General features: G+C 49.2%; 1 protein-coding gene across 2 annotated transcripts in view; it reads left to right on the top strand.

The window, feature by feature from the left end:
- Positions 1–20,463: 20,463 nt before the first annotated feature.
- The window catches only part of LOC123367061, a 74,233-nt gene continuing 72,359 nt past the window's right edge, over positions 20,464–22,337 (top strand). The window contains exon 1 of one of the 2 annotated variants that reach the window (XM_045011056.1): positions 20,464–21,108. In XM_045011056.1, coding sequence (XP_044866991.1) covers positions 21,004–21,108 — 105 coding nt within the window. In that variant the 5' untranslated portion in view covers positions 20,464–21,003. The remainder of the gene's footprint in view (positions 21,109–22,337) is intronic. The other variant, XM_045011055.1, reaches the window with a different exon arrangement.

Raw genomic sequence — 22,337 nt, 5'->3', positions numbered from 1 at the left:
GAAATGTTGGGTGAATCATCAGGTCAAATACCCAATGGCACATAGGCCAGTGCTGCTGGCTAATAAGACAATCACAATTCTGCACTTAGAAGCTAGCAAAGCAGGAGTGAGGTGATTAAGGGGTTATTGCAGGGGTAGGCAACCTATGGCACATATGCCAAAGGTGCCACGCGAGCTGATTTTCAGTGGCACTCACACTGCTGGGTCCTGGCCACTGGTCCGGGTGGCTCTGCATTTTAATTTAATTTTAAATGAAGCTTCTTAAACATTTTAAAAACCTTATTTACTTTACATACAACAATAGTTTAGTTATATATTATAGACTTATAGAAAGAGACCCTCTAAAAACGTTAAAATGTATTACTGGCACACGAAACCTTAAATCAGAGTGAATAAATGAAGTCTTGGCACAGCACTTCTGAAAGGTTGCCGACCCCTGGGTTATTGTTTTGTATTATCTGTATTGCAGTAGCCCCTAGCAGCCACAGCCACAGCCCAGGACTCCATTGTGCTAGGAAGTGTACGTGCACAGAACCCAAAGAGTCACCTCTAGGTAATCTGGCTCATTCCAGTTTAGGTCAACAGTGATGGACAGTAGTTGCTGTGTAAAACTTGCTTTGGAGGCTGGTCATTCCATAACTGCCTGTAGTGCAGGGTTCCTTATACCTTCCTTTCAAGCACCCACTGCCAGAGACAGGACTCTGGACTAGGTGGATACTGGCTATTCCTATGTCAAACTAAAATCACTTTCCAAATGTTAATTACCTAACTCCCCTGGCCTCTCCCCCTCCCATTGTTTGATTGGTATTAGCTCCATTTTACCAAAGGAGAAACTGAGGCACAAGGAGGTGTGGTGCCTTAGTCAAGATCACACTCAGGTAGGACTAGACCCCATGAATCCTATTCTAACTGCTGGGACCACACTGCCTCTGCCATGGCAGTGAAACTGGAGAGCACAGACAAGCTGCCCTGCTTTGGAGGCAAAGGAGTTGCTCTCGGGTTGCTGCTGTTGGATTGTTTTTTGTAACACTGTGCAAAGGAGCTAAATTCTCAGAGTCCAGCAGTGGTCCTGGCTGCAGATAAAGATTTCAGTCTCTGGTGGTGCAGAAAGGCCACTGAAAAATAGTCTGAGGCTGTAGAAAGAGACCAGAGGCAGTGGGCAATGTGAACTGGCGTGGGCTGTGTCTTTCTGTCCCACGTAGGAGGTGAAGCATGGAAACAAGGGATCCAGAGAACAAGAACTGTCACCGGATAAGTGACGTAAACAGAGGCTATTTATTTGGCATATTTCTCACCATCACAGTAGTAGATTTCGTTTATGCCCTGTACTTAGGTGGCACATTTTATCTGACAATTTCCAAGTACTTTACCACCATTAATTAATTATTGTCACATTGTTTCAGATGGGGAAGCTGAGGCCCTGAGAAGTGAATTGATTTTCTCAAGACCATACAAGGCGTCAGTGGTAGAGATAGCACAAGAACCCTGCCTCTTTCTTTGTTATCTTCGCTAAGGCCTGGTCTACACTGGGGGGTGGGGGATCGATCTAATTTATGCAACTTCAGCTACGTGAATAACACAGCTGAAGTCGATGTACTTAGATCTACTTACCGTGGTGTCTTCGCTGTGGCAAGTTGACGGCTGACGCTCTCTCGTCGACTCCGCCTACGCGTCTCACTCCGGTGGAGCACCGGAGTCGATGGGAGAGCACTCGGCGGTCAATTTATCGCATCTAGACTAGACGTGATAAATCGACCCCCGCTGGATTGATTGCTGCCATCGATCCAGTGGGTAATGTAGACATGCCCTAAGAGATCACACTCCTACTCTAGTTACTCAGTGTTCTGGTTTTCCATCAGGTTAAAAGACAGATGCAGTTGTGATCTTAAACATCATACAATTAAGATGTGCACTTACAGAGAGCTTTTCATCAGAGGGATGAAATACTTGCAGCGGTGGGTATTATCCACATTTGTCACATTGAAAACAGCTAGGCAGGTTCAGAGATTTGTCCGAAGACAGTCAGTAGAAAAATCTAGGTATAAGACCCAGGAATCCTGTTCTGCTGCGCTACTGTAACACCAACAGACCCTGGTCGTTGGGATTGAACCAGGGACCTCTGGAGCTTAGTGCATGAGCCTCTACTGCATAAGCTAAAAGCCAACTGCCTGTTAGGTAAACCTATAGAGCAGACTCATTTAACTCTCTCTCTAAGTGGTCTTAGTGCCACTAGATGGGACAGAACACCACACCCAGGAGGTATGGGGGTTACACTACCTCTAGTCCACACCAGCTACACAACCCTACTTCCTCAGTTTTAATTTTTATTCTCCCTCTCCAGTGTATTTTGCGATCATCTCTATGCAGGCTGCACACCTCCTCACCTGCTGACTTTGGACTTTGCTGATAATCTAGGTGCGTGGCAGAGACACACAACTGGGTTTGGGTTTGCAACTCCTCTCCTCTCCTTGATTGATTTGTTTTTCAAAGTTAGAGGTGCTACAGCTGTGGCTCCTATTGTAGCAGTACCTCCAGAGTTTGGGCAGTGGGATTCAGCTCTGCTTTGGGGGCCTGCTTTAGTAGTTAGTGGTGTCAAAACTATGAATAAAGCCGTCGCTGTGTTCAGGAAGAAAAATGGGGGGTGGCAAATGACGAGGTAGGGGCTAGACAAGGCCCTATTACTGTAGTGAGTTGTGAGTGTACGTCACTTTCCAAGGGGAACTCACGGGTGGTCTGGAGATGCTAATATTATGACTGCAGTAATTCCAGTAAATTAGCAGGATCTGGTGGGTGGGGGAAGGGGAAGGAACTCTGCAAGCCACCACAATGGGAAAAACTTGGCAAGGAGTTGCGACATCATCTAATGTCCCAACTCACCCAAGACGGGAATCCTAGAGCGGGAGGTGACACAATGCCTTTTATTGCTCTACAGCATCCTGCTTTCACAAAACCTCATCAACTATCTGAGGAGGGAAGCAAAGAGGAGGGTGTGTGCAGGAAATAATAAACCCCGCCACACTACGCCATCCCCATGCCTGGAACTGCGTGTCTTACTGAGCTCTCAGATGGTGGGATACCCAGGACAGCAGACTGACTGTGGGCTGCCTGTAGCAGCCCCTGATTACACATAGCTAATCCCACTGAGTGACTGTAGTGAGGGGATGTCCTGAGATGCTCCATCAGGGCTAAGGAATCGAGACTGACTTTTTTTTTTAATGAAAGCAAACTTTAAACAGGGCCCTAGTTCAGTCTTGTTTACTGGAGATCTTCAATGTGTCTTTTTGGAGGTGGCATTTTCTAGTGATCAAAGGAGGCCTTGATGTTAGGAGACCCCTGCTCTGCCACAGCCATGCTGTGTGACTGTGGGCAAGTCACTTTGCCACTCCATGCCTCAGTTTCTCCACCTGTAATAATATTCCCTACCTTGCATTTTGTTGAGGCTTAATTCAAAGTGCTCTGAGCTCCTCAAATGTAAGAGAGTAAATAATACCCAGGATTATTAGGTTCCTAGGAAGGGGCAGTTTCTTCTTGGGAACACATTTACTGCTCTAACTGCTAATAAAACAAAAGTATAATCAATCAAGTTTAGACAAGGTAAAACTTCATCAACTTCAACAAGAGCCGGCGCTGAATTAAGTAGGGCTGAATTTGGCCCATTGCCTTTAAAACTGCTCAAAAGTTTCCCTTTTTAGTGACTCCAGTTAAAGATACAATTACTGATAACTCTGGACTGTGTCTTATGTACAAATGTGACTGGCTCATGCGATCACGTTCCTTTGCTGTCCCCTGGTGGCTAATAGTCACATTGCTGTCTGCCTGGGTGAGTTCTGAAGGGCTTGGCAGCCCCCTGCTGTTCAGTACTAGTCATAGTGACAAGCATACACTTTGCTTTCCCTGGTAGGAGTGACAGGGACTGGACTATTGGAGTGTCCTTTAATTCCTGCTGTTTTGATGAGTCCCACTGAATAAAAACACACACAGTAAGAGTAGGATTATTTAACGTTGCCCATTAATTGTAGTTAAAAAGGAGCTAGCAGCTCCCAGGAGCAACTTCCTGTTATTTAGAAAACATCACCCTGCTAGACTGATGATTCCTAGGTCACAGGGCTTTCCTCGAGGAGTGCTCTTTGCTTGGCCAGGAGAGTGTGACATTTCCTCTTGGATACAGGCCTGGCCCTACTTGCCCATGCCTTTGCTCCCTCCTAAAGAGCACTCAGAAATTTCTGCTAGTGGAGAATGTGGCTGCTACGCGGCGCTCCCCACACAGACCACAGTAGAACGTGCTTCTTATTCATCTCAGTGCACTGTTCTGCAGCCTGCTTACCCAGGGGTCACCTTTCTCATCCTGTGCCCAATGGGCAGCTAGGACTCTCACTGACAATCATGAGAGTTGGAGTGTCAGTGCCGACCCCTTGACGCTGAAATATTCTTCCCCCTTAGGCTGGCAGAGCCTGGCTCTGCTGAACTTCAGGCAATGCCTATATATTTGCTAAGGTTTTCACCTAAGGGGTGATTTGATGGGTGTGTGTGATTCTGCCTCGTATTTATATGGCAACTCTTAGAGTGGGACCCTGGCATGTATGTGAATTTGTATTGAGTTTGTGTTTTTACTGGGCATTCTCTTTGGGCCCCTTGGCGTCAGTCTGGCTCTGCATTAATTGATCTGCCTTTAATGGCTATGCACATGCTCCTAGAGGAGACAATGGATGCTTTGTATACATTTAAAAAGAATAAATAAATTGCCTGTGTTTCTCTTGCCCTTTTCAGAACACTGGATCCTTCACTCTTAAGGGATTTGGGCCTGGGCATGCACCTATTAAAGTCAGTGATAAAACTCTCATTCCCCTCCTGAAGTTAAAAGTAGGGGCAGGCATGAATGATATTTAATATACCACAGACAACCTTAACTCTGACCCATCCTCCATGTTTTCACCAACAATCCCTTTCCAGCTGACCAAAACATGGTCATTTTTCCATGTTCTACTTCTTGCACTGCTAATCCTCACTGCCGACCCTGGTAATCCTGATCTACCACTGCCTTTCTCATCATCACCCACAAGCTCCTGTTCCAAACACTGCTCTGCTTTCACTAAGACCGCCTCACTTATGCACCATACACATTCCTAAGGCCAAGGACTGTACTTGGTGTATTATGGTTTGCAGATTTGAAGACAGAATGTTCTTAGAAATCTGGATGTGACAAAGATATTTGAAATGCTCTGCTCTGAATTACATTGATGTAATTCAGTGTTACACCACTGACATCGATGGTGTTACTCCAGATTTACATCAGTGTCACAGAGAGCAGCATCTGGCCTGTGGAGTATGATGTTGCTCTAAGTTTATAACTGTATGAAATTCAAGTGATCTCTAGATGCATAAACTTTCTGGGGACTGCTCAGGTTCTGAACACCCTGGTCTTGGAGAAGATGGGGACAAATGGGATCAGAACACCTCTATTTTAAAGACATCATCCTGGAGGTGTGTTACAAGATGGCCTGCCACTTTAAGGACCAGGAGGCCTAAGCCAGGCAGCCCTGTTAAATTAGCCCCACCCTGCTACACCAGTGCAGGGCGTGGGACTGAAAAAGAGGAAGAGGGTGGGCGGGCTAGGAAAGTGGGCAGGTTGCTCTGTAGGAGGTAGTCCTGACCCAGATGACGCCTGGTTAGAACTGGTGGTTAGTGGAACAAACCATTGCTGCTTGGAGCCTGCCTGTAAGGAAGGGGGACAGAAGACTCTTGTACTGATGTTTTTCTGGGCTTGGACTATGGGACTCTTACCCTGGTACAGGCTGAATGCTTTAAAGTGGCTTGGCTGGAGGGCCAAGTCACCTCCTCAGTGGGTGTAGTCTGTAGGGTGTTTGGGGAATCTGTGGTGGGAGAGCTGCAGTACTGAGTCATGCTGTTAGGGGGTGCTGTTGGGTGGTGAGACTTGTAACAGGGTGTAACATTCCTTAAAAACAGACAGTAAAGAAAGCTGGCCCTCCGGTGAGGCCCAGTAGCTGTCAGACGCAGGCATTGTAAACCCGGGCTTAGCGCCCTCGCTCCTGGAGTGGGGTGGTGAGATCAGCGTCTCAGTTTTCATTTAAAACCCCTGCTTCTAGCCTTTATAGACGCAAAGAAAAGCTTGACAATGTGAACTGAGCATGCTGGATGTCCACCTGAGTATGCAGGTAGCCTGAAACACTAGCTCCAAGAGGTTTGAACTGCCTCACTCATCTTAACTCTGAAACCTGCTGCCATCCCAAGGAGGGGTGTGGCCAATCATAGGGGTGGGGTTTCAGTCTGAGGGGCAGGACCAAGGGAAGTGTACATTGGCCTCTTGATTGCCTTCACTTGGCCATGCTTGGAGGAAGAGAAATATGCACACTTGGAAGGAGGCAACTAGATGGGAGATTGCCTATTAGAGAACCCTGTGTGGGGGACATGACAGAACTTGTGGGAGGCTGAACTTGAAGGCCTTTGACAAAAATAAAACGAGGCCTCTCTCTAATGCTCAGTCACTTCTTGGACCCAGAGACATTAGCCACATGACCTGTGCTGACAGCTTGGCTATGAATGGACCAGAGTCTAATTGGTGGTCCCCTCAGTACACAGACTGCTTTTTAGACTTTTGAGTGATCCCCTAGATAACATTCCCCACTTGTAACACAGGCTGCAGGCTGCTGAGAGACACTTCTGGTGCTGTTGGCCCCTCTTTCACCGATTGTCTCTCTAATTTTTTCCTCTTTTAATGAAGACGGTCTGACATTGGTAACTGCTGAGCTGGGTAATGAACCTCGCCTGGTGACAGGAGAGAGATCACAGTCCAAAGCACTGGATCACAGGGAAGGACCTAGGGGCTTCTTTCCCCTATGAGGTGCTTTGAAAGTACTGAGTGTGGTTCGGGAAGAAAGGGGGAATCTTAAAGTTTGGGAGGAGTGTTAGGTATGCCACAGTCTCAGATCCAACACCCCAGTCTACTGCAGGTGTAAGCATAAGGCCCTTGTAAGCATCTCACATCCCATGAGAGCGCCTTCAATTACCCACTCCTATGGCTCAGCCAGAGCTCTGGGCTGGGATCTAGGAGACCTTGGTTCTATTTCTGGCTCAGCCACAGATTCCTTGCATGAGTGTGGACAAGTCATTTAATTTAGCACGCATCTCAGTTCCATCTGTCAGATCTGCCACTTCCCTAACTCACAGGGGTGGTGTGAGGATCACAATCCAGAAATGATTGTGAGGTGCTCAGATGCTATGTTGAAGAGGGACATAAGAATACCTAGGCAGAAGATACCATAAGAAATGTATCTGACAGAACCTGTTGAAGCGATGCAGGTCTGGCACTGTAGATTGTAATCCTACTCCAATCCTTCGATAAATCATAGGTCTGGCAAATTAATAACAATTCCCCAGTGGCCAGGAACTTTTGCTCAGAGTGAAGGCTGTTTATGGTGTCTCACCTATGAATTTCCTGACTTCCCAACTTTTGGTGTTTTATTTTAAACTTTGAATTTCCTGCCTTTCAAGTCTCTCTTGTGTGTGTAACTCCAGATGGTTTGTGTGAGTCACTGCTGTGGATTTACAAACATTTATATCTGGGAATCCCTTGAAGATTCAGGTGCCATGCATGAGTTCAGAGGGAATGAAACCCCTAAGGAGCCATAAAGACTTTGTGAGTCCAGGGCCCAAATATAGTATTGAAGTGATACCTTCTATTTTTAATCCAGACATTTGTTCATCTCTGCTTAGCTGTACAGGTTTGAATTGCCACTCTGGCTGCTTTGTACATGGCACAGGTGCAGAGAACTACTCAACTCAGTGCAGGCTAAATAGCAATAATCAGGACAGGATGTTTTAGGGGAACCTGACTGTGCATTAACAAGGATGCTGCATTTTAATGAAACCATTATTGCAACCTTAACTGTGGAGTTTCTACCAAAAGCCTCAGTATCCAGGATGTTTTTCGATGGCCCGTAACTCAGAAGCAGCTTGGCCAATTTTCTTCCAACTTCACATGGAAAAAAACCCCAAACAATAAAACCCCAGTTGGGTATCACTGCAACTAATCCTTTGCTTTAAATAGAGAACGTCACTTTTATTACATAAATCTCACCAAGTGGCAAATCTGATACTCGAATCCTGGTCCTTTAACTCCAAAAGCATGGGCTTCTATTCTCTGAGTTAAAGAAAACTGTCTCTTACAGTGGTAAAGAACATTCAGGGGCGGCTCCAGGCCCCAGCACGCCAAGCGCGTGCTTGGGGTGGCAAGCCACTGGGGGCGCTCTGCCGGTTGCCGCGAGGGCGGCAGGCAGGCTGCCTTCGGCGGCTTGCCTGCGGAGGGTCTGCTGGTCCCATGGCTTCGGAGGACCTCCCGCAGGCACGCCTGCCTGCCGTGCTTGGGGCAGCAAAATGCTTAGAGCCGCCCCTGAGAACATTTATAGTTCTTGCTAAACAGCAAATAGCCACCACAGGGCAAACTGCTCTGCCATTCATTAGAGAGACAAGGTGGGTGAGGTAATACCTTTTATTGGGCCAACTTCTGTTGGTGAGAGATAAGCTTTGGAGCCACACAGAGCTCTTCTTCTGGTCTGGGAAAGCTGGAACACTCCCAGTACCTTTCCCAGACCTGAGGCAGAGCTCTGTGTGGCTGGAAAGCTCGGCTCTCTCTCACCAACAGAAGTTGGCCCATTAAAAGGTATTACCTCACCCACCTTGTCTCTCTAATATCCTGGGACCAACACAGCTACAACTATAGTGCATACTTCTATGCATTGTAATAACCACAACTACATGCCTCATTCATTAACTCTGCTTAATTAAAATATTTTATATGGTTTATGCATTTTCTTTTAGCTAGATCATACCAAAAATGACAGACCCAAGTAAAACATTCTGATCAGGGTAATTACAATGACTTGTAGCTCAAAAAAGTCTGACCAATCTTCTTCAAAATTTTCAGAGTCTTCTCCTCTAGTCTGCTTTAGGCTTGGTCTACACTAGGACTTTAATTCGAATTTAGCAGCGTTAATTCGAATTAACCGTGCACCCGTCCACACCATGAAGCCATTTAGTTCGACCTAGAGGGCTCTTTAGTTCGAATTCGGTACTCCACCCCGACGAGGGGAGTAGCGCTAAATTCGACATGGCTATGTCGAATTAGGCTAGGTGTGGATGCAAATCGAACTTACTAGCTCCGGGAGCTATCCCACAGTGCACCACTCTGTTGACGCTCTGGACAGCAGTCCAAGCTTGGATTCTCTGACCAGCCACACAGGAAACGACCCGGGAAAATTTGAATTCCTTTTCCTGTCTGGGCACTTTGAATCTCATGTCCTGGTTGGACATCGGGGCGAGCTCAGCAGCACCTGCAACGATGCAGAGCTCTCCAGCAGAGGAGTCCATGCAATCCCAGAATAGAAAGAGGTCCCCAGCATGGACAGACCGTGAAGTCCTGGATCTGATCGCTGTGTGGGGCGATGAGTCTGTGCTTTCGGAGCTGCGCTCCAACAAACGGAATGCAAAGACCTACGAGAAGGTCTCCAAAGCCATGGCACTCAGAGGATACAGCCGGGATACAACGCAGTGCCGCGTGAAAATCAAGGACCTGAGACAAGGCTACCAAAAAGTCAGAGCGGCAAACGGACGCTCCGGAGCACAGCCCCAGACCTGCCGCTTCTACGAGGCACTGCATGCCATTCTAGGTGGGTCTGCCACCACTGCCCCACCAGTGACCGTGGACTCTGAGTATGGGATAGTGTCGAGGGGCAGTTCCTCGGCGATGTTCGCCGATGGGGAAGATGAGGAAGGGTTTGTGGAGGACGACGCAGGCGACAGCGCTTACAATACCGCTTTCCCCGACAGCCAGGATCTCTTCATCACCCTCACAGAGATCCCCTACCAATCCTCCCCGGCCGTTAACCCGGACTCAGAATCAGGGGAAGGATCAGTCGGTAAGTGCTATAAACATGGAAACATTTATTTTTTAAAAAACAGGAATAGAAAATATGTAAAAACTATATAAAACCTTTTGCTTAAAAAACTATATAAAGAGAAGGTCCACACAGATAGGGATGGAACAGAAATCCTCCTGGGACAGTTCCACAAAGCTCTCGGAGAGCAGCTCGAAAAGTCTCCGCAGGAGGTTCCTGGGGAGAGATGCTTTATTTGGTGCTCCGTGGAAGCACACTCTTCCGCGCCAGGCCATCCTAATGTACAGCGGAATCATTGCCTCCACCAGCATTGCAGCGTACGGTCTTGGTCTGTGCAGGGATTCGAGCAGCATTCGCTCTCTCTCTCTCCGAGTGACCCGCCTCAGGCTAATCTCGTTCGGCGACTGCTGCATCTAATTAGGGCAATTAGTGTACTGTTACTATTGTGAATGCTTGACTTTTACTTTGCATAGCAATGACCTTCGCTTAACAGCCACGTGTTGGAGGCCACAGAGGAAAAGCATACAGTGATCTTTCCCGTGCACAGCCGCGAGGGGCTGGAACAGGGTCAGACTTTATGGTTTACAGATTGCCTTCAGCGGGAGGGCACAGCTATCCATTAACTGTTAAGCAGCCTATAGTGTAGTGCTTACCAGGCCTGGCTGCTACACGGATTTAGCTGTACCGCCCCGCTTGTCCGATCTCCTGTGCAAGACCGCAGCCAATGAAAGCGTATTCCGAAATCTCGAACTTGTCCTGAGAGCTCGTGAGACTAGGTGCCCTGTATGGTCTTGTTCACAGAAACTGAGTAGACTGTGTTCAGTGTTCGCAAACATGTATCTTTTCAAGGAAATCACTTCCTTTTTCCCATCACACAGCTGCGGCTCTTTCACGAACTGCCCCGGCATCCCCCTCACAGAGGCTGGCGCAGATTAGGCGGCGAAAGAAAAAGACTAGGGACGACATGTTCTCGGAACTGATGGCTTGCTCCAGAGCCGAGGCGTCCGAGCAGAGACAATGGAGGGAGACCCTATGTCAGCACCAGCGCTCACACAGCGAACGGTGTGGCGGCAGGAAGACCAGCAGGCGACTCAAACGCTGCTTGGGCTAATGAGGGAGCAAACGGACACGCTCCGGCGCCTTGTAGATGTTCTGCAGGACCGCAGGCAGGAGCAGAGAGCCCCCCTGAACTGTATCTGCAACCGCCTTCCCCCGCCACAAAGTCCTGTCCCCCCCTCACCCAAAATCACAAGAAGGAGGGGCGCTAGGGGCCGTGAAAACTTTCATTCCACCCCAGCAGAGCGCTCATGTACCAAACAGCTCTCATTCCCTAAATTGTGAGAAGTGCTTCCCTTCCTGGATCACCCAGTCCCAAATCCAAGTTTCATCCCCCCACTGTGTAGTTGAGTATTAAAAGTAGTTTGTTGTTATTCACTGTTTCCGTCACGTTTTCCTTGTCAGAAGACTTTGTGTGAAGGGGGGGGAGGAGTTTTTTAATTGCATAGGACAGCCTCCATTACCAGGGTACAGACTTGGGGGCAGGATCAACAGCAGGACACACACAGACTGCAGTCACTAGGCACTAGGGTCATTCTGGGAGGTGAATGCTGCCCCGGGTCAGTCTGTGAGGTGTATGCTGCCCCAGGGTCCTAGCGCCTGACATCCACAAATGGCAAGGCAGGCTGCCCTTACCATGCCCTTCCCCCCTAGCCACGAGCCTCTCCGATGCCCTGAGCCCCAGCAAGAGCCCTCATCCACAGACACATACTCACCCTTCCCACACACCCCTCACCCCTTCCTACGCCCCAACCCCCAGTCCAGAGCCTGCATCCAAACTCCGTCCCAAAGACGGCACCCCTCACCCCTTCCTGCAAACCCACCCCTTCCTGCACACCCACCTGCAACCGTCCTCCCCCCAGAGACCGCTGTAGGAGCAGGAGCCTGTCATTCCTCTAGTGTAGAAGCGGTCTGGACATCAGTGCACACCGTACCCACCACAGTCCGCGTCCATGTTTCAACCCTTGAACAGGAATTCATAATTAAAGAAAACTTTATTAATAATCAGTGTTCCATTAAAGTTATTTTAAAACGTGTGTTGGAAGGGGGGAAACCTGGAGAATGGGATATGTAACCGCAGATCAAAGTCAACAGTCACTGAAACAGGCTCAGGTTCAGCTTCTCTGTAAATCAACTGGAGAGTCATAGGTTACCCTGCTCTCCGAGGAACCTATCTTTCAAAGCCTCCCAGATGCACAGCGCTTCCCGCTGGGATCTTCTATCGGCACGGCTGTCTGGCTGAGCGTAATCAGCAGCCAGGCGATTGGCCTCAACCTCCCATCCAGCCATAAAGGTCTCGCCCTTGCTCTCACAGAGATTGTGGAGCACACAGCAAGCAGCAATAACAATGGGGGTATTTTTTTCGCTGAGGTCCGAGCGAGTCAGTAAGCTCCGCCATCTCCTCTTGAGACGTCCGAAAGCACACTCCACCACCATTCTGCACTTGCTCAGCCGGTAGTTGAAGAGTTCCTTCTCACTGTCCAAGGCGCCTGTATAGGGCTTCATGAGCCAGGGCATTAGCGGGTAGGCTGGGTCCCCGAGGATCACTGTAGGCATCTGCACATCCCCAACCGTTATTTTGTGGTCCGGGAAGAAACTACCTGCCTGGAGGCATTTAAACAGACCAGAGTTCCTGAACACACGCGCGTCATGAACCTTGCCCGGCCACCCCACATAGATGTTGGTAAAACGTCCCCTATGGTCCACCAGTGCTTGCAGCACCATAGAAAAGTAGCCCTTTCGGTTAATGTACTCGCTGGCCTGGTGGGCCGGTCCCAGGATAGGGATGTGAGTCCCATCTATAGCCCCACCGCAGTTTGGGAATCCCATCGCACCGAAGCCATCTATGACGACCTGGACGTTTCCCAGGGTCACTACCTTTGAGAACAGTTGCTCAACGATTGCGTGGGCTACTTGAATCACAGCAAGCCCTACGGTAGATTTGCCCACGCCAAAGTGGTTCGCTACTGACCGGTAGCTGTCTGGCGTTGCAAGTTTCCAGAGGGCTATGGCCACTCGCTTCTGCACAGTCAGGGCTGCTCACATCCGGGTGTCCTGGTGCTTCAGGGCAGGGGACAGCAAGTCACAGAGTTCAAGGAAAGTGCCCTTACGCATCCTGAAGTTCCGCAGCCACTGTGATTCATCCCAGATCTGCAGCACTATGCGGTCCCACCAGTCCGTGCTTGTTTCCCGGGCCCAGAATCGCCGTTCCACACCATGAACTTGACCCATTGCCACCATGATCTCCACTGCGCGGTGTACCCTGCTTTGTGAGAGGTCTGCACCACTCTGTGACTTCCTGTCCTCACCGCGCTGACGGAGCCTTCTCGCCCAATTTCTCAGCAGCTGACTGTGGAAGAGGTGGACGATAAGGTGCGAGGAGTTGACAACGGCCATAAGTGCAGCGATGATCGCAGCGGGCTCCATGCTCGCAGTGCTGTGGCGTCCGAGCTGTAACCGACCAGAGAAGGGCGCGAACAGATTTCCCGCCGGCGCTTTCACGGAGAGAGGGCGGGAGTGACGGTTCAATGATGACAGTTACCCAAAACCACCCTCGACACATTTTTCCCCCCAGCATGCATTGGGGGGAAATCCCAGGATTCCAATGGGCAGCGGGGAGTGCGGGAACTGTGGGATAGCTTCCCACAGTGCACCGCTTCCAAAGTCGACACTGGCCCCGTTACTGTGGACTCACACAGTCGAACTAGTGTATTTAGTGTGGATACACAACTTCGACTTCATAAGGTCGATTCCACAAATTCGAATTAAGTTGATTCGAAATAGTCTTGTAGTGTAGACGTACCCTTAGTTTGTGAGGGGCAGGGTTGCCCTGATAGCAATGGGCCTTATGCCATCTGCTAGCTGGGCTAAGTGCCTATCTGCAGCCTACTATGAGCACTACTGGTATAAGCTGCTGGGAGTGTAACTATATTACAAGGCCCCCCTCTATGCCAATCCATGGAGAATGAGTCTGTTACAGTCCCCAACTAGAGGAATGTTAGGACAAGCTGTAGCAGCTAGTGCTTTTATTCTGGAGGGCCCTGGCTCGATACCTGGTGAGATAGTGGCTGTCACACTGGCAATAGCAGAGGAAGGGATAAGTAGCCAGCTGTAGCCTGAATTATTGCAATAAAGCGGAGGGGGCACAACAGTGCTGTTAAGAGACTGGTCCCAGTCACATGGCATGGGTCAGGGTTACAATGGGTGCACTCACATTGAAGGGGTCAGTAGCCACTGAACCCAATGTTACAACATCTTTTCTTTTCTTTTCTTTTCTTTTCTTTATAATGCAAATAAACTATAATATCAGCCCAAACCAGCCATCACAGATAAACAGACACTACTCAAACATACTCTATAGAGACCTCTAGGATGTTGTGAGCATCTGACAATAACTAGACATTCTCAGTGTCTAGTCCTAAGTGGCTTTCTAATCACACACCCATTCCTTGTCCTCCAAACAGGATTTTTTCGACTGTGACCTACTCAGTGGATTGGATCTTTGCCTAGGCTGTTTGCATCTCTTATTTCTAGCAGCCCTAGTGAAGGAATCCTCAGTGACTCGTAGTGTGCAAGTTTTTAGGGGAAGCCACTGGGGGCTGCAGCATTAAGAGCACAGTGCTTGCCTCCGAATTCCTGCTACCAGATATCAGAGGGGACTGATGTGGATTGCACCCAGGCAGGCACCTTGTCCCGTTTTAAGATGGACAGTCCTGTTTTTGTGTGGTCTGTCCACTGTCTGGTACACATGGAAGCAGGGCCGGCTCCAGATCCCAGCACGGGAAGCACGCGCGTGGGGCGGCCCTTTCCCAGGGGGCAGCAGGCTGGGCCGGCGGACCTGCCGCAGTCATGCCTGCGGGAGGTCCACCGGAGCCCCGGGACGACCGGACCTGCCGCAGGCATGACTGCGGAGGGGGCGCTCGTCCCGCGGCTCCTGGGGACCTCCCGCAGGCATGACTGCGGACGGTTCGCTGGTCCCGCGGCTCGGCTGGACCTCCCGCAGGCATGCCTGCAGCAGCTCAAGCAGAGCCGCCGGACCTGCGAACCGTCCACAGCTGCGGGAGGTCCAGCCGAGCCGCGCGACCAGTGGACCCTCCGCAGTCATGCCCGCGGAAGGTCCGCTGCTCCCGCGGCTCTGGGGCGCCTCCCGGGCATGACTGCTTGGGGCGGCCAAAAACGTAGAGCCGCCCCTGCATGGAAGATGCCATTTTGAAGAGCGTGCCGCTCCATCCTCGCTGGCGTGACCTTGCATGTGCTGTGCATGTGAGGTCATGGCAGCAGGGGTGAGGCCACACATGCAGGGGCGGGCCCACGGTGTTCCCGGAAGTAACAGAATGCCTGATATTCTGGGGATGCAGGAGGGGCCACCTTAACCACAAAAGTTACAGCGATGCCTTGCAATGGGGTCAGTTATGTCATTATTTTTTATGTTACAGCAGTGGATAGAGGCCTCAACCAAGACTGGGACCCCCCTGTGCTAGACTCTGTACAAACACATAGTAAGAGACAATCCCCACCCCAAAGATCTTATAATCTAAAAGAACTCGAGGATGGGAGGGAAAATAGAAGCACAGAGCGGATAAAGAGTTGCTCATGGTAGATTAGAGGCAAAGCCAGGAACAGAGCCCAGTGCCTCTGTACGGTGGTGTGGCCAATGGTCCACACTATTTCTCTTTTACCACTTACAATTTCTTGAGAACATTTCTATACATATCAGGGCTATGTAAACAATCCTCCTCCCCCATTTCTTTTTACAGACACTGAAATCTGACCGACAGTCATGTTCCCTGGATTTACCTCATTTTGGCCCAGTATCCCTATGCAGCCTTGCTCCAGCTTCAGCTTTCAGCCTGCTTCTGCTTTGCTGCCCCTGATTATCAACTTTTGCAAACCTTTTGGGAACTTTTGCAAACCATTTGGGTCCATGGTTCCATGCTTGGGGCCAAATGCAGTCCTGGGGTCATTTGCCTTACACTCCTCCTACGGGTGGAATTTAACCTTGCAGTTTTTAATTCTGCAGCTTCTTTTGGTGTAATGAAGGGAGATGCCCACTAGATGGAGCTTGAACCATCTGGCCTGCAGTTCATTTCCCATGCAGCCTGGCCTGTTCAATCCACAGCCTAGGTTGAAGAGTGTGATGCAGTTTGGCTTGGTGGGTGAGGGAGGGAAGGTAGGGCACCAGTTTACAGAGTGCTGTGGGCCAAAAAAATCCCCTGCTGATGTCCACAGCGGTTCTTCTCGTACAAGAATCCTTTGTCTGGGCCTGCCTGCTGGGCTTGCTGCATGGATGTGGTGCCCCCATTCGTTAGCTTCCTGCGCTTGTGTCTGGAACAAGGGAGTCAGGGGGACAGATGGATTGGATGAGCTGCATCAGGTATCATGTTGTCCCCTGGGGTATAATGGACAAGGGAATGTAGAGGGAATCCATTCCCTAAACTAATCCTTGGTTAACCACACATGGCGCCCCCCCAGTTGCACTGCTCTGGTATGGCTCCCACAAAGCAGCATCTCTGATGAGGAAGGTGCATCACGCAGAGAGTTAAGGCATGTTCTCCAGGAGCTGCCTTCCCCAAGACAGTAAGAAATGCAACAGGTGGGTCTCACTGAAGATAGCTGGCTCGGCTTGCAGCATCATCTTGGCCTGGCTGTGCAATTGCAATGTTGTATGTTGTGTGGTACAGGGAACTAGCCACTCTCCATTCCTGAGTCTCCATTCCATCCAGATCCTATCCCAGGGATGGGGTCTGGTTTTGATGGGTTGTCTCATGTCCTAGGAGCTGAAGCTCACTGGACATTGAAATTGTCTCCAAGTCTGAGACTGTTGTTGATGCTGCACCACAGCATGGGGATCTGGGGGTGAAAATGTCACAACACAGTTAATATGGGGTACAGTGGTAAAGGTGGTAGTGTTCTGGGGTCCCTGCTATTGCCTTAACCCCACCTCTTGGCATGGACACAGGGAATATGCTATTTTCACTAACCTTTTGAGTGGTGCTGAGGCCGATCCATGGGTTCGTTTTACGTCATCACTGTGCATTGTTCACCATTTTGTTGTGTTTTCATTGTGCAGCCAGATGGAACTAAACCCCTTTGACTGAGTTTCACTTTGAGATTTAGCTTTGGTGTGAACCCAATATTCAAAGCAAAACTCCAGGGGTGAGAAACCCACAAGAATCAAAACCAAAGCAAGTGCTCATATGAAACCCTGGGAAGTGAAACTACTGAATTCTGCATAGCTCCAGCACTATGATCCTTCATCAAACAACAGGTTAGGTTGCAATCTGGTATAGTGCTTAGAGCATGCAACGGAGAGCCAGGAGACATAGCTTCTGTTCCTGGATCTGCCAGTGATTTCCTCTGTGACCTTCAATAAGTCACTTAACCTCTCTGTCCCTCAGTTTTCTCCTTTGGGGAGGATAATACTACTTACCCACCACTGGAAAATATTTTTCAATCCTTGTGTGAAAGTTACTATGTTCAGTTTTTGCAACCTATACGCGCATTGAGGTGCAACATCCCACAAGCCACTGGGAGCATGTGCTTGCCAGCTTGAGAAAGTGGTGGGACCACTTGTGCATGTGCAAGCCACTCAGTGTGAGTAAGTGTAACTCCCACACCTACCAGGTGTGGTGTTCTGTCCCATGTAGTGGCACCGAGAACACTTAGAGAGAGAAATTAATGAGTTTGCTCTATAGCCACATGGCTTTTAGCTCCTGCAACAGAGGCTCATGCACTAAGCTGCAGAGGCCCCAGATTCTATCCTGCCTGCCGACGTCCGGGGGGTCTCTCGGTTGTTACATAAGCACTGCGAGTGAGATGTACTGCTCAATGTAAGTACGAACTGGGCTTGCTTGCTTGAGTTTGTGCTAGTCAGCGTTAGTAAGGGCTGCAGAATCAGGTCTTGTGTCAATACAAAGTATAATTATTACTGGTCTGTCTCATGTTTCAGGCACAATCACAACCCTTCACGGTCGTTTGCTCTTGCATGCTCTGTTAGCTGCACCCATCCAGGAACCGTGTTAGAGTCCACTGGTGCTGGACCTGTCACTTGGCTTTTGCAGTGGCTATTCTGCACTCCGTGGGGTCTATGCGGGTTTACACAAAGGCTGCCAGCTGCAGGCCTGTCAGATGGCAGGTTCTATCAGAACCTGCAGGCCTTTTGGAATGGTGCTGTGTTCTAGGTAGTTATTTTATCCCCTTTTCTGCCCTGAAGCAAACAAGTGGTCTCTGGAACGCGCCTGTCCTGGTTCCTGGTAGGAAGCGTGAGCAAGCCTGGCATGGTCCCAGGTGTTGCCCAAATGCAGGAAAGGAGTCAAACCCTGTAGTTTTAGCTGACTGAGGTTTATGGGTCATATTTTACAGCCCATACTCCTTATTTAGGCAAAGCTCCCATGTCTCCAGTGCCTGAATATGGAGTTAATAAAGGCCTCAGGAACTGCCCTGCGTGAATTTCTGCAGTGACACTCATAGAACAACAACAACAAAATTAGAAGGGCTCTGAATCCTCATGCATCAGGGCATGTGCTTATTTCCATATGGGGGTCAGGGATAATTCCTTGCCAACAGGACATAATATCTCACAGCTTTGTGGAGGTTTTATGTTTTCCTCTGGCATTTGGTATTAACCTCTGTTGGAGGCAAGATGCTGGATTAGTTGGACCAATGGTCTGATCTGATATACCATTACCCATGTTCCTGTGTACGTGAAACACCTAGATAGAGATATCTAGACAGCCTCCTGATATTTGCTGAGGCATAGTTATAGGGTCTGATTTTGATTTCACTTTGGTATAATTTGGGAGTACCTCTTGGAGAGACATAGGGAAAATCCATTGAAAGTGAAACAATCAGGCCTGTGGTCTGAGATAGGTGGAGTACGCGCTGAGTACACTATACCAGATACAAGTGTTGAAGTGCTCCACTCCCAGCACCTTGTAAGGAAGCACCGTTGGAAGATGAGGTGGGTGTCTTTGTGATGCAGGCTCAGGGATGTGGGGGCCCTTTAAGAAAAATAGCTTTGCTGACTGGAGCTGAACTGAGTCCCTTTCTTGCGAAGCTAAAACATTCTTTCACTTCTCCACAGCCAGCAGATTATCAGTTCTTGCCTTATCTTGTTACAGGCGCTTTGGCTGAGAACAGAGAATTGACATGTTAACCACACTGGCCTTCCTGGGGATTCCTACACTAGCTGAGACCTCCTTTTCCCTGGGGCAGGTGGGGCTGAAAGGCTTGGTTGGCTCGAAGGACGGGCAATGGGGCCTTTCACCTATAAACTGATGGTTCAAATTCAGTGTAAACTGGTAGTGACTGAAATAACTTTGGCATTACTGATCCTGCTGGCCACATGGTAGCCAATATGAAACGAGCTGGTGGCCGCCCATTAGTTCAGAATGGCCACTGGTACCATTGTTGGCAGGGTCGCCAGCAAGGCTGAGAAGCGTATGGCTTCTGGAGCCTGCACAACCCCCTTACTCACAGAGGGGGTCACTGCAGACACATTGGCACCATAGTGTGGGGGAAGTTTGTGCTGTCACTGCCTGCACTGCACCTGCGCTGCGGAGAGAAGAGTTGTCTCCAATGCTGTCATTGTAGTACCTCTCCCAAAAGGGCCTGGATGGCTGAGGGGTGAGAGTGGGAACCTTTCAGTGCTAGGTCATGGGTTTGAATCTGACTTGAATGGACAGATTCCAGGAGGTCGGTGCATGTGGGCCACTCCCTCCGTCTCCTGTGTGAGCAGAGTGCTAACAAAGGTGCCCTATAGTGATGGATACAGCTTCCCACTAGACAGAGATCACTCAGTGCCCATTCCTTCGTAAGGACTTCCCGTTACTGCCACTATGTGGGTGGATTCAAACCAGTGGTGAAAGGCTCCCGTTACTGATTCCTAAAGCCAGCCTGACTCTGAGAGTCTCAGTCCATAAGCAGACGACACTCTTGCCTCCCAGTATTCTGGTAGGTGGGCTCACCCCTGCCCACTCTCACTGCCTTGTAGTCCCATCTCCCTACTCCCCGAATAGGCCCTGCTAGAAAAGGAAAGCCAGACATTCTGTGTGCATTGAGGGGGTTCAGGGAGCTGATGGGCTTCCTGGATTTCAGCTCCCCCCCTTTATCAGTTGTTGCCACAGAACAACACAGGCAGCAATATGATCCTGTATAGCAGGATCAGATTGTGTATGAGAAACCCACCTTGATTCTTTTTTGTTTTAATAAGAAACACTTCCTTCTGCTACATAGCGAGTGATCTCTCTTGAAACCCCCCCTGTAGAAATTCCCCTTCCAAGGTTTATAGCGTGTGTGGAGGGGGGAGAGGGAGACCTGTTATCCTGCCACTCCAGGACCCACAGAGTGGTTTGGGGGATGGGGTGGCTCGCTGCCCCCTTCGATTTCCCTTTAAATGGAAGCCCTGCCCACTGAAATTGACACAGTCCTCCGTGGCTGGCCAATGGGAGCCTTGGCTGGGTGTTCTGTTTGTTACAAGTTTCACATTGCTGGAAGACACAGAGACTGAGAGAAACAGAGAGTCAGTGTGTGTGTGAGGGAGCGTGGATGAGGGGGGGAAGAGAGCGAAGAGGGGCGCGACAGAGAAAGAGAGAGAGGGAGGATGCCTGTTTGGAGCAGCAGGCATCAAGGAGAGAGAGAGATGGCATATTAGACCATTACCATGAGCAGAGCCCAGGGCCTCTGCTAAACAGCTTTTCCATTTCTTAATAAAAACATATTCCACCAAATGTCTCCTGTCCCTTGCAGAGCCCTGCCAGCTGGTACCTTCACTCCTTCTGCAGCCTGTAGAAAGAAGGGAAGTTTAATTTTTTTTAAGTGTTGAAAAGGGATTTTTTTTTAAGTGAGGGCCAAAAGACAGAGAGTGGTGGTGGAGGAGGAAGGGGAGGGGCAGTGCTGAAATCAGGGTAGCTGAAGCTTGGTCGCCTTTAGGAGGTCTGTGTACCTGGGGGGCTGCTTGAATGCAAGCTATTCTGAGTGCCTCCAAGCAAAGCTGCAGCAGCAACAGCTCAGCAGATGTAGATGTGTGCGAGTGTGCATGCTTAACCCTTTCTTCGCTCCCTGGATTTATACCATGCTGAAGATCTTAACCAAAAAGCTCAGGGACCAGAGTTTGAATGAGATCCAGCCTTTCCAGCTAAAGGTAAGAAAAGCTCCCAGCGTGTCTTTTTTTTTTTTTTGGCATGGTGCAGCTAATTAATAAGAGGGATAATAAAGCTATTAACTTTCAGCATTCTGTGTCCGGGGTCAGTTGCCTTTCACCCTGCTCAGAGTGCCAGTCAGGGTTGGAATTGGCCTGTACTGCATTAATGTTATTAAGACCTATTCCTTTGAATGCAGGCCTGCCTTTTTGCCAAGGCAGGATATAATATAGAAGGCGTGTGTGGTGGAGAAACATATATATTGGTCTTTTAGACTAGTAATATTTTTAATAAGGTGCATGTTTGAGTGCAGAGAGAGTTGCCTAGCAGAGGGGGTGTGTGTGTGTATCTATATCTATATAGGTATCTAAAATCACACCTCTTTGATGTTGCAGTAGCACCTAGAGATCTCAGCCAGGTTGGAGCTCCATTGTGGTAGGCACTGTGTAAACATTACTAGTCTGAGCTCCATTCTCTTCAATATTTTTGCAGTTCTCTTTCTCCTGGATCAGAAGGCCAGAATCAGGCCTGGAGTTTGCAGCCTGGCTCACTTCACTGACCTAAGGCTTTCTGTACCTTGCTTATATCCATGTTTAGTTTGTACTGGAAAGCTAGGGACTGCAAACTCAGGCCAATGTATATCCAAGCCCCCTCTGCAAAAGGCAAGGAGGAATTTATCAACCATATGTTGTGAAATAAAAATGGAGCCAGGGTGAGAGGCATACACAAAGTGCCAGGTTCTGGTTCGGGACACTGGGGGGTGAATCTGGAGTAATCCCACTGAAATCAGTGCAGTTTCACTGGATTTGCATTGGTGCCAGTGAGAGCAGAATCTGGCCCCAAATCAAAGAAGGGACCAGGGAAAAGTAGCAGCCTTTATTGCCTGGTTTGGGGGGTGGGGGTGCTATGCAGCGGTCTCCAGTGGAGTCTTTTGTATGCATTACACAGGGGCAGATTGTAGTATGCATCTGTGCTCCTGCATAGTTGCTCTGGCTAGATTGGTGGCAACTTTTTGAGAAATGGGGCTGATATTTCCTCCACGTTCTATGTCCCGTTCACTTCTTCCAGTTTGGATTGTGGATTCTGTTGTTTTTGACGGGGGTGAGGAGAGGGAGTTGTTTGGAGGCAATAGGAACATTACTTTAGATTGTGTCTGATTGATCCCATGCAGGACATGCTTTGTGCGTGGGCTATTTCTTTGGGCCTTGTGTGGCTCTAGCCATCTTTTGTT

Source organism: Mauremys mutica, chromosome 3 (genome assembly GCF_020497125.1).
Source record: "Mauremys mutica isolate MM-2020 ecotype Southern chromosome 3, ASM2049712v1, whole genome shotgun sequence".
Lineage (NCBI taxonomy): Eukaryota > Metazoa > Chordata > Testudines > Geoemydidae > Mauremys > Mauremys mutica.
This window is presented reverse-complemented; position numbering and strand designations above follow the sequence as displayed.